General features: G+C 46.3%; 1 protein-coding gene across 1 annotated transcript; it reads left to right on the forward strand.

Annotated features, from left to right (window-relative positions):
* Positions 1–8,201: 8,201 nt before the first annotated feature.
* LOC145362578 (uncharacterized) lies at positions 8,202–12,776 on the forward strand. Its single transcript, XM_080218579.1, has 3 exons — positions 8,202–8,399; positions 11,012–12,195; positions 12,280–12,776. Exons 2-3 carry the CDS (start codon positions 11,348–11,350, stop codon positions 12,551–12,553), a joined length of 1,122 nt encoding a protein of 373 aa, XP_080074705.1. The 5' UTR covers positions 8,202–8,399; positions 11,012–11,347; the 3' UTR covers positions 12,554–12,776.

Raw genomic sequence — 12,776 nt, forward strand, 5'->3', positions numbered from 1 at the left:
AAAGGATGAATTGTCCACGTGGGTAGAGATAAATGTCTGTCCTGATAGATATTGGAGAGATTTGGTTGAAAGGTGACCGAGGCTGGGATCTAAATATTGAAGGGTAATTGACATAACGGAATAGCAGGAAAGTGACGGGATCTCTCCCATTAATTAACAACGGCGTTAGTTCAGTACAGAGGGACCATCTTAGCCTGAAAGATCAGGATGAGGAATGGGTTTGGGTCGAGATAAGAAATAGAAAAGATATGAGGTCTCTTGTGGGAGTAGTTAATGGCCCCTTACCTAAGTTACACAACTGATTTATTTATATATAGTATATTTATTTATTAGTGTCACAAACTAGCTTACATTAACTCTGCAATGAAGTTACTGTGAAAATCCCCTAGTTGCCACAACCCAACGCCAGTCTGGGGACACTGAGGGAGAATTTAGCATGGCCAGGGTGCCCCACCAGCACGTCTTTCGGACTATGGGAGGAAACCGCAGCACCCAGAGGAAATCTGTGCAGACGCAGGGAGAACGTGCAGACACAGACAGTGATCCAAGCCGGGAATGGACCACGGGTCCCTGGTGCCATGAGGCAGCAGTGCTAACTACTGTGCCACCGTGCTGCCCTAAGATACTATATTACGCTGCACATAAATAAAATAAATACCTGATCAAAAAGGACTCAGAAAAAGTACAAACTTATAAATCTCAACCCCTTTTCACAAATACAGATCAAATACTTCATCATTTTCTCATTATTTTGTTCTGATTATTCAAATAGTATCTCTATTAAACTCAGAGATAATATTATTTTATTCCATGACTTCATATAAACTAACATTTGAAGCTTATACATGTTTTAGAACTGTACTTACACAAATCTTCACCCGAAGCATTCCAAAGACTCGTCCACAAACTGAAATATACGCAGACTCCAAAGTTGTACAAACATAACACTTTTAAGAAAATAAGAAATAGGAGCAGGAGTCGGCCATATAGCCCTTCGAGCCTGCCCCGCCATTCAATAAGATCATGGCTGATCTGTCGTGGCTCAGTTCCACTTTCCTGCTTTCTACCCATAACCCTTAATTCCCCTGTCTGTCAAAAACCTATCTACCCGCGTCTTAAATATATTTAGCAAGGTAGCCTCCACCACTTCAACGGGCAGAGAATTCCAGAGATTTACCACCCTTTGAATGAAGAAGTTCCTCCTCAACTCTGATCTAAACTGCTCCCCCCCCCCCCCCACCCCCCTTATCTTGAGGCTGTGCCCTCTAGTCCTGCTGTCCTTTCTAAGCGGGAAGAATCTCTCTACCTCTACCCTATCCATCCCCTTCATTATCTTATACGTCTCTATAAGATCCCCCCTCATCCTTCTAAACTCCAACGAGTACAGACCCAGTCTATTTTTTAAACTTGTTTTTTTTCTATTTAATTCAGGATCATTATCCTTTAAAGTCAATAGTTTCTTTGCAAATTTTCAGGCATTTTTTTGCTTCTTCCAAAATCTTTGCAGTATTCAGTTCACTGACTCCCTAAACTTCAAAACCTGGACATTTTATAAATAATTTATTGCCAAGATCTTGAAAATTCACTTTATTACTAATTATTTGGGTTTTTTTTCTGTAACTTATAGATCGGATTAATAAAGTTTATTTATTAGTGTTACAAGTAGACTTGTATTAACACTGCAATGAAGTTAATGAAAATCCCCCCAGTCACCACACTCCGGCATCTGTTTGGTTACACCGAGGGAGAATTTAGCATGACTAAGGCGCCCTAACCAGCACAGCTTTCGGACAGTGGGAGGAAACCGGAGGAAACCCATGCAGACACAGGGAGAATGTGCAGACTCTACACAGTGACCCAAGCCAGGAATTGAACCTGGGTCCCTGGCGCTGTGAGGCAGCAGTGCTCACCACAGTGACACCATGTCGCCCAAATATTCATGCTCCATAACGTTGCCCCAAACTGCTGGAGAATCATCTCAAATGAACAATACGAAATATACAATGACTGTGGATCCAATAAAAGTTTAATTTTACTCAGAATTTCAAAGAACACAGCACGGGAAACAGGCCCTTCAGCCCAACAAGCCCGCGCCGCCAATTTAACATTGTGAGTTCCCTCCTCTACCCATGACCTTTGTCTACACCTATTGGACTCCACAATAAAGGAATTATAACCAGATTGAGGGGAGACTAATTTAGGGACAATTTGTTACACCAATCAGCCTAAGAGCACATCTTTGGGGTGTGGGAGGAAACCGGAGCACCCGGAGAAAACCCACTCAAGCACGGGGAGAATGCGCAAACTCCCCCAGATACTGGCCCAAATCCATGTATCTGCACAGCAAACAGTGATAGTCACTGAGCTGCCGTATTGCCCGTCAGTTTAAGCGTACACTAACGACATGAAGCACTAGGCAACTCTCGAAGCAACATCCAAGAGCAGCCCTCGTACGACCCACCGCGTGTATGCCCCTTGTTGGACAACAAGGCGGACAGAATCACCTGTGGATGTTAAAAAAAGACATCAATCAACATACACAACTTATACAGACATTTACGGAAGATCCCCAGAACATAGAACACTACACCACAAACAGGCCCTTCAGCCCACAAGTTGCGCCAATCACATCTATACCTACCAAGCCATAGAACTATCTGTAACTCCCAATCCCATTAGATCCCATATACTCATCCGGAAGTCTTTTAAAAGACCCCAGCGAGTTCGCCTCTACCACCACGGACAGCAGCCGATTCCACTCACTCACCACCCTCTGAGTGAAAAACTTACCCCTAACATCTCCTCTGTACCTGCTCCCCATCACCTTAAACCTGCGTCCTCTCATAGCGACCATTTCAGCCCTGGGAAATTTCCCAGGGCTGAAACCTCGGAATGTTCTTCGGGAATTGCGAGCAGTAAGGTTCTCAGTGCTGCTTACGGACAGAGTTATTCTCTATCTAGATAAGACACGAGAACGTACATTAGTCTGATGGGAGCAGGGACATGGAAGAAAACGGTGGAAAAATGAACTTTGACCTGAACATCTGAGGTTGCTAAGCAGTGGAGGAAGTGGAGTCACTGATACAGGGGGAAGGAAACATCCAGGTTCAATGAATAACCATCATGTCAGAGGGTATAATGCAATTGTCTAAAGTACGTGACATGTTATTATGATTTAAGTATATTGAAGATTGATTCAAAGCTAATGATAGGTGGGAGAATTTGATAAGAAAAATGTATAATTGATTTATCCTAAACTGTATTGGTCAAAGTTTATTGGAGATGTCAGTCTGCTTTCCCTCTGGAGAGACCTCGGACTTTTCGATAATCTCTTCCTGCACTGAGCTGGTGAAATAAAAGATACGTCTTTAAATTGGGAAAATGGCTTTCGTGAGTCTTTGTATTCGCTGAAGTTTCGGCGATGCCTGGCCACCTCGTAAACCCCACTCACGGAGGGTTGGAGGGTTTCTTTCTGTTGGACTGGCCTGTTATGTGCCTTTGCTTCCAGTGGGCTGATGCTCTTTGAACCTGGGAGAGCACATTTCCCACTGAAAAGATCCACAAAAGCTGATGAAGGACATTTATCCTGGATAGTAAACAGTGTTTCTCCTACCTCTGCAGCTAGATCTAAAATAAATGCAGAAAGAATTGGAAAATTGCAGCAGGTTTGACTGTGGAGGGAGAAACAGAATTAGTATTTTGCTATTATTCAAAATGAAGAGAGAGATCGATATAATAATTGGCTGGAGGCCCATTTCCCACTGAGTTCTCCAGCACCTTCCTGTCTCTCTATTACTGCGACGCCCAGGGCAGTTTTCCAACTGGGGCACAGGCCTCATTATTCTCGGCTAAATTCAGCCCTCAGCTCCATTGCCTGGCTGTCATTGAGACAAGCAACAGAGAGACAGAAAGGTGCCCCAGGCTCAGACGGGAAGTCAAAACTCGGGGCTTTAGATGAATTATTAGGATCTCTGAAATGATCAATAATTTAAAGAAATGAATGTAAACCCATTGAGTAAATAATCACAAGACAAAACTTCAAGTTTCATGAATTTTACTCTGACAAAACTGGAAGCAACAATGAATAAACACTTCTTGTAGAAACACAAGCTGTAAAATTAAACTTTGCCCTTTTACTCTTGACGCACTCAAATATCCCACTCAATGGTTCTGTTTTACTCTGGAATGTTGATGTTAATTCTCCAGGAATGATTCTGACAAGGTGACTCCCCAAGAGGGTATTTCCACTGTTTTCCTTCTCCAGTCTGGCAAACTTTAGTCCTAGAACTGAATTTCACAGTGATGGTTTTAACACAAGCAAGGTGAATCTTCCAGTCTTGTTTCACAATTGTGACCAACATTTGACATTGGAGCAGAAGTTGGCCCCTTGAGTCCGCTCCCACCATTTACTGAGATCATGGCTGATCTGTTTGTGTTGCATTCCACACTGTCATTCTCCAGCCGATACTTTACATTCCCTTATCCAAGAAAAATTGGTATAAAGACAAAATTCTGCTGCTGCTTAGGGTGAGAGGGGCGAGGTATAATTCGGATATTAGAGGGAGGTTTTTCACACAGAGGGTTGTGGGAGTATGGAATACTCTGCCAAGCAAGGTGGTGGACTCAAGCACACTGGATTTGTTTAAGAGTTACTTAGACAGGCACATGAGCGGGATGGAGATGGAGGGATATAGGAGACTGTTTTAAATAAGGTTCAGGAGCCTTGGGACATCCCTGGGAATCAACTAATTCCTATGGACCTTCCAATATATTTTCTGGCTCACTTGTTTTACTTTTGAGCTTCTGGGGATTCCCTTGAATGTTTGTATAAGGATGTGCATGGTCTTGATGTTTTTCTCTTTTAATCCACAGGTGTTGTCCAACAAGGGGCATACACACGGTGGGTCGTACGAGGGCTGCTCTTGGTTGTTTTGAGAGTAGCCTAGTGCTTCACGTCGTTAGTGTGTACTTAAACTGGACCAGATGCTGGGCAACACGACAGCTCAGTGACTATCACTGTTTGCTGTGCAGATACATGGATTTGGGCCAGTGTCTGTGGGAGTTTGCACATTCTCCCTGTACTTGCGTGGGTTTACGTGATTCGGTCCGCCTTGTTGTCCACCAAGGGGCATACACGCGGTGGGTCGTGCGTGGGCTGCTCTTGGATGTTGCTTTGAGAGTCGCCTATTGCTTCACGTCGTTAGTGTACGCTTAAACTGGACCAACTGACGGGCAACACGACAGCTCAGTGACTATCACTGATTGCTGTCCAGATACATGGATTTGGGCCGGTGTCTGTGGGAGTTTGCACATTCTCCCCGTGCTTGCGTGGGTTTTCTCCGGGTGCTCCAGTTTCCTCCCACACCCCAAAGATGTGCTCTTAGGCTGATTGGTGTAACAAATTGTCCCTAAATTAGTCTTCCCTCAATCTGGTTTCCAATCTGGAGTGCCATAAGCGCAGACAAGGGTCATGGGTGGAAGAGGGGACTCACAATGTAGAAATGGGCGGCGTGGGCTCGATGGACCAAAGGTCCTGTTTCCCAGGCTGTGTTGTTCTTTGTTCTTTGCTGGAACCTGAAACTGAAACAGAAAATGCTGGATAATCCCAGCAAGTCTGACAGCATCTATAGAGCGGGAATAGAGACAGCATTTTGAGTCAGGGTGATTCTTTGTCAGAGGTGAATACACAGAAAAATTGGACAAAATTTATCCTGAGAGGGTTAAGAATTTGGAAACAATCTATTAAACCTTCTCTGAACCACTTTCAACGCATTTGTATCATTTCTTAACAAAACTGCAGCCAGTATTCGAGATGCAGCCTCAGCAATGCCCTGTAGAACCAAAGCTGAACATCTATGTTCAATTTCTCTCGTAATAAAGGATAGTGTTACATTTGGACAGGGAGCAGAAAGAAACCATCTGACCCTCCCCATTGACTAACTGTGAGAATGAACAAAATGCCGTCCTGGATGTAACTGAGAGCAGAAACAATAACAGCAGAATCCAAACCCCTGTGATCTTGTTGGTGCCTCAGCAGCTGTGATGAAATTCTGAACCCGTTTTTATACACTGAACAGTTTCTCCCCAGTGTAACCTCACTGATGTCTCAGCAGGTGGGATAACTGAGTGAATTCCTTCCCACACTGAGAGCAGGTAAACAGCCTCTCCCCATGTGAACTCGCTGGTGTCTCTGCAGGTTGGATAACTGACTGAAACCCTTCCCACACTGAGAGCAGGTAAACGGCTTCTCCCCAGTGTGAACACACTGGTGTGTCCGCAGGTAGGATCGCTGAGTGAATCCCTTCCCACACTGAGAGCAGGTGAATGGCCTCTCCCCAGTGTGAATGCGCTGATGTGTTTGCAGGTCAGATAACTGATTGAATCCCTTCTCACACTGAGAGCAGGTGAATGGCCTCTCCCCAGTGTGGATTCGCTGGTGTTTCTGGAAGGCGGATGACACAGCAAATCCCTTTCCACACTCAGAGCAGATGAATGGCCTCTCCCCAGTGTGAACTCGCTGATGTATCTGCAGGTCAGATAACCGAGTGAATCTCTTCCCACACTGAGAGCAGGTGAATGGTCTCTCCCCAGTGTGAACGCGCTGATGTGTCCGCAGGTTGCATAACTGGTTGAATCCCTTCCCACACTGAGAGCAGGTGAAGGGTCTCTCCCCAGTGTGAACGCGCTGGTGTCTCTGCAGGCTGGATGACCAAGTGAATCCCTTCCCACACTGAGAGCAGGTGAATGGTTTCTCCCCAGTGTGAACTCGCTGGTGTGTCCGCAGGTGGGAAAAACGAATGAATCCCTCTCCACACTGAGAGCAGATGAACGGCCTCTCCCCAGTGTGGCTGCGCCGATGAGCATCCAGCAGAGATGGGAATCTGTAGTTCTTCCCACAGTCCACACATTTCCATGGTTTCTCCATGGTGCAGGTATTGCTGCCTCTCTCTTGGGTGGACAATCAGGTGAAGCCTCACCCACACACAGAACACGTGTACAGTCTCGCCCTGCTGTGAATGGTGTAATATTTATTCAGGCTGTGTAACTGGTTAAAGCTCTTCAGTCAGTGCACTGGAACACTCTCACTTGAATTTGGCAGTGTGTTGTTGCTTTTCCAGTCACACTGATGTTTGAAATCTTTTCAAATCGACAAACCGGGCAACAATTTCTACTTCCAGATTCAATGGCTGATGATATTCAGGTCCCACAGAATATGCTTCTGCCAGAACTAGACGTGATGTTTGTGATTTCAGCCTGTGATTCCTCTTTCAATATCCTGTAAAACAAATTGACACAAGTCATCAGTGTCAACACAGGATAGAAATTCAGAACAGACAATTCCAGTTTCTATGGAACATTCTTTCCTCTCTTATTCCCTAAAAGCTGTGAATCTCTATCCCATACACTCTCTCTCCATTCTCACTCTGCTGTATCTAATATTCACCCTCCCAATTCTCCTGAAGGTGCTGATTGAGGCTGAGTGACAGATCCATGCTCACTGCTTCCTGTCCTGGACACACAGAGAGCTGAAAATCTCCATGCAGGTTGCCAGACAGATCTATGTTTGTCTGACTGGATTAAAAATGTGTGGAATATACAGACTGGATTCACTCCCTTACCCTTCAGTTGCTGCAGGTCCCCAATCTCCCCCAGAATGAGAAATGGAAAGGGGGAGACATTGATTTCCTCCCAGATGTTGCCCAGAGGAGGAAGTTTCACTCTGAAGCTCATTGACCAACTTCCGCATTGTGAGGTCACAATGGAACCCTGCCTGAATCAGCCAATAGGAATCACTCTGCTCCGCGGTGACGTCTCCGGGTTCCAGTGCGCAGGCCCGGGCGCGCGGATCCCCGCCCCCACCCATTGTTCCCGTCGCCTACCCGGGGCCCCCGCCCCCGCCCACCGAACCACTCCCCCTCCCGGGCACCCCGCCCCCACTCACTACACCCCTCCCGGGTGCCCCGCCCCCACCCGTTGCTCCCCTCCCCCTCCCGGGAGCCCCGCCCCCACCCATTGCTCCCCTCCCCCTCCTCGAGCCAATGTTTCCAGACAAGCGGCTGGCGGCTCCGCCCAGAGCGCGAAGCCTCTCGGTTCTCTCCCCCTTCCGCCCCCCCCCGGCCAGGGATTGCGCATGTCCAAGGGAGAGGGGGAAGATGCGCATGTGTAGGGGAAATCCCACCCGCTGACAGACATGCTGAGGTTTTCACCAATGGGAAGAGTGGGAGGACCGGAAGGACACTGGTCCGCCAGCCAATCAGAGCCTCCCCATTGTCTGAATGCGGAAATGGTAATGAACTTGTTTTCCTGCTCATTCCTGCCCAGGAAAGGTGCTGCTGTTCTCTCTCTGAATGGAGACTGAGCTTCAGACTGACTCAAACTTCATCCTGTCTACAACATCTGTGAGTAAAACACTTTCTTTTCTCCCCCCTTTCCATTTCTATTCTCATTCTGGGGGAAATTGGGGACCTGCAGCAACTGAAGGGTAAGGAAGTGAATCCAGGGAGGGAGCAGATTCTGGAAATGTTGGCCCAGGTCTTTCTCTCTCTTAAAGACATTGATATCCTTTACTCCCTCAGCTTGACACATTTATTCATCTGGCTAAAAGATCCCTTTCCTAATATCACAATTAAAGGACTGGTTTTCCCCAGGAAATGGCTGAAATTTAAAAGAACAATAAATTAATATAGGACAGAGATATGCCTAGTGTTGTTATATTGTAGATTTGGTATATTATTTATGGTTCTGTCACAAAGTGCATTTATTATTATTTCTCATTTTGTAATGTAGCACTGAAGCTATGTTACATATTTTCACTCATCAAATCATTACATAGAACATAGAACATTACAGCGCAGAACAGGCCCTTCGGCCCACGATGTTGCGCCGACCAGTTTTTTTAAAAAAAACACTGACCCACTAATCTAAACCAATTCCTTTTCGTCCATAAACCTATCCACAGATCTCTTAAACGCCCCCAAACTAGGCGCATTTACAACCGCAGCAGGCAGGGCATTCCAATCCCTCACCACCCTCTGGGTAAAGAACCTACCCCTGACATCAGTCCTATAACTACCCCCCCTTAATTTAAAGCCATGCCCCCTCGTGCTAGCTTTAAAGCACAGCACAGAAAGAGTCCATTCAGTAACTTGAATCCATGCCAACTCTTTGTGGACAATCCAGTCAGTTGCATTCCCTTTCTATATTCCCTTTCCCCTGCAAGTTTATTTCCTTCATGTGTCCATCTAATTTATGAAATATATTAAAGGGGACAGTAAACTAATATAGGACAGAGATGTGTCTGATTTTTTAAAAAATTCATCTTTGTTGTAGGCTGGGCCAGCATTTATTGCCCATCCCTAATTGCCCTCAAACTGAATGGGTCGCCAGGCCATTTCAGAGGATGCTTGAGAGTCAAGTACATTGCTGTGGCTCTGGTGTCACATACAGGCCAGACTGGGTAAGGACAGTAGATTCCCTTCTCTAAAGTACATTAATGAACCAGATGGTCGCCTCACTACAAGGAGGATGTGGAAGCATTGGAGAGAGTGCAGAGGAGATTTACCAGGATGCTGCCTGGTTTGGAGGGTAGATCTTCTGAGGAAAGGTTGAGGGAGCTGGGGCTTTTCTCTTTGGAGTGGAGGAGGATGAGAGGTGACTTAATCGAGGTTTATAATATGAGAGGGATTGATAGAGATTATTTCCTCGGGTGGATGTAACTGTTACTAGGGGGCATTACTATAAGGTTCATGGTGGGAGATATAGGAGGGATGTCCGAGGTAGATTCTTCACTCAGAGAGTGGTTGGGGTGTGGAATACACTGCCTGCTGTGATAGTGGAGTCGAACACTTTAGGAACTTTCAAGCAGTTATTGGATAGGCACATGGAGCAGACCAGAATAATAGGGAGTGGGAAAGCTTGATCTTGGGATTGGACATAGCTCAGCACAACATCGAGGGCCAAAGGCGCTGTACTGTGCTGTAATGTTCTATGGGTTTTTCTGGCCAACCAACAATGGTTTCAAAGTCATCAGTAGATTCTTCATTCTAGATTTTGTTTTTAAATTCAGATTCCACCATCTGCCGCAGCAGGATTCGAACCTGGGTCCCCCAGAACTAGCTGAGTTTCTGGATTAATAGTCTAGCAATGATACCAGTAGGCTATCAACTGCCATGTTGTTATATGGTAAAGATTAGATATATTATTACCGCTCTGTAACAAAATACACTCATTACATCTGGTTATGTAATTTTGGACTGTAGCTATATTACATATTTCCAGAAATCTCTTCCCTCAGAGAATTGTTAGTATCTAGATTTCTCTTCCATGGGGACCAGTGGAGGGATTGAATATATTCAAGGATGAGTTAGAATAACAAGGGAGTCAATAAATTTTGGGAACAGACTGGAAAATGGAGAGAAAGCTGAGATGAGGAAGGATTTCTTCACTCAAGGATGTGCTGATGTTTAGGATTCTCTACCCCAGAGGACTATCGAGCTTCTGTCATCAAGAATGTTTGAGAGAGGGATCGATAGGTTTCTAGATATTGAAGATATCGATGGATATGGGGGACAGTGTGGGGAAAGTAATGCGGAGGTAGATCAACCAATAATCCCAATGAATGTTTGAGCAGACTCGATGGGCTGAATGCTGACTGCAGCTCCTGTTTGTTATGATGTGTGTGTCCAGGACAGGAAGCAGTGAGCATGGATTACAGCTTTTGGGGAATAAAAGTGGAAAGAACGTTCATCAGGATCATAGAATTGCTACATCTTATCAACTGTCCCTGAGCTTTCACAGTGAATCCCACTTCTGAGGACCCCCTTATCCCTGACTTGTCTGTACTGCTGTCAGTCTCACAAAGCAGCTCCCTGTGTGCTGATACGGGAGGCCCTGTGAGGCGAGTCTAATGTTCCCTGACTGTGTCTTTATGCTCCATAGAAATGAGAAATGTAGATTTGAATTTTGATCGTCTTCTGAATTGCGATTTTATTTTTGCTAAATTGACTTAAAGGATATCAGACAAGGAGAAATCAGACAGAAATCACCAACGTCACAGCTAAATCTGCCAGAGTGACTCGATTTCCTGGGACCTGAATTTCATCGGCCTTTGAGTCTAGCAGGAGAAATACTTGTTTGGCCTCAAAAGATTGTAAACATCACTGACTAGAAATGCACTGAGATACACACAAACCCGAGAGAGAGTGTTCCAGTGCACTGTGTGTGGAAAGAGCTTTAACCAGTTACACAGCCTGAAAATACATCGCAGCGTTCACAGCGGGGAGAGAGTGTACCCGTGATCTGTGTGAGATTTAACTGATTATTTAACCTGGAGAGTCACACCCGCACCATGGAGAAACCGTGGGAATGTGGGGAGTGTGGGAAGAGATACAAAATCCCATCTGAGCTGGAAATTCATCAACGCAGTCACAGTGGGGAGAGGCCATTCACCTGCTCTGTGTGTGGGAAGGGATTCACTCAGTTACCCGGACTGCAGAAACACAATCTCACTCACACCCAGGAGAGACCCTTTAAATGCTCTGACTGTGGGAAGGGTTTCAAAAGCTCTCGGTATCTGATGTCTCACCGGCGCGTTCACACTGAGGAGAGACCCTTCAGCTGCTCTCACTGCTCAAAGAGGTTTAGAACATTGTACAACCTGCAGAGACACCAGCGAGTTCACACCGGGGAGAGGCTGTTCACCTGCTCGGTGTGTGGGAAGGGATTCACTCATCCATCCCACCTGCTCAGACACAATTTCACTCACACCAACGAGAGACCCTTTCAATGTTCTGACTGTGGGAGTGGTTTCAAAAGCTCTGGAGAGCTGGTGTCCCACCAGCGCACTCACACTGAGGAGAGACCGTTCGGCTGCTCTCACTGCGCCAAGAGATTCAGAACATCGTCCAACCTGCAGACACACCAGCGAGTTCACACCGGGGAGAGACCCTTCACCTGCTCTGTGTGTGAGAGGGGATTCACTCAGTTGTCCAGCTTGCTGAAACACAATCTCTCTCACACCCAGGAGAGACCCTGTAAATGCTCTGGCTGTGGGGGAAGCTTTGAACGTTCTGGAGAGCTGGTGTCCCACCAGTGTATTGAGACTGAGGAGAGGCCATTCGGCTGCCCTCACTGCACAAAGAGGTTTAAAACGTCATCCAACCTGCAGACACACCAGCGAGTTCACACCAGGGAAAGGCCGTTCACCTGCTCGGTGTGTGGGAAGGGATTCACTCATTCATCGAACCTGCGCACACACAGTCTCACTCACACCAACGAGAGACCCTTTAAATGCTCTGACTGTGGGAATGGATTCAAAAGCTCTCCGGAACTGATGATCCACCAGCGTGTTCACACTGAGGAGAGACCGTTCCGCTGCTCTCACTGCTCAAAGAGATTTAAAACATCATCCAACCTGCGGGTTCACCAGCGCACTCACACTGAGGACAGACCATTCACCTGCTGTGTGTGTGGGAAGGGATTCACTCACTCATCCAGCTTGCTGAGACACAGAGCCACTCACTCCGAGGAGAGCCCCTTTAAATGCTCTGCCTGAGAGGCCGGTTTCAGAAGCTCTGAGGAGCTGATGATCCCCGAGCACATTCATAAGAACATAAGAAATAGGAGCAGGAGTCGGCCATCTAGCCCTTCGAGCCTGCCCCGCCATTCAATAAGATCATGGCTGATCTGAAGTGGCCCAGTTCCACTTTCCCGCCCTCTCCCCATAACCCTTAATCCCCTCTCTTATCAAAAACCCATCAACCCGTGTCTTAAAAATA

Source organism: Carcharhinus amblyrhynchos, unplaced genomic scaffold, assembly GCF_965287045.1.
Source record: "Carcharhinus amblyrhynchos unplaced genomic scaffold, sCarAmb.v2.hapA scaffold_38, whole genome shotgun sequence".
NCBI lineage: Eukaryota > Metazoa > Chordata > Chondrichthyes > Carcharhiniformes > Carcharhinidae > Carcharhinus > Carcharhinus amblyrhynchos.

What these genes read in the sequence shown, in the direction of transcription:
- LOC145362578 (XM_080218579.1), top strand. Translation starts at nt 11,348, where the DNA reads ATGGAGAAACCGTGGGAATGTGGGGAGTGTGGGAAGAGATACAAAATC. An exon ending in CGAGTTCACACCAGGGAAAG is followed by an intron (nt 12,196 to 12,279) that starts GCCGTTCACCTG and finishes CACCAACGAGAG; the next exon opens with ACCCTTTAAATGCTCTGACT.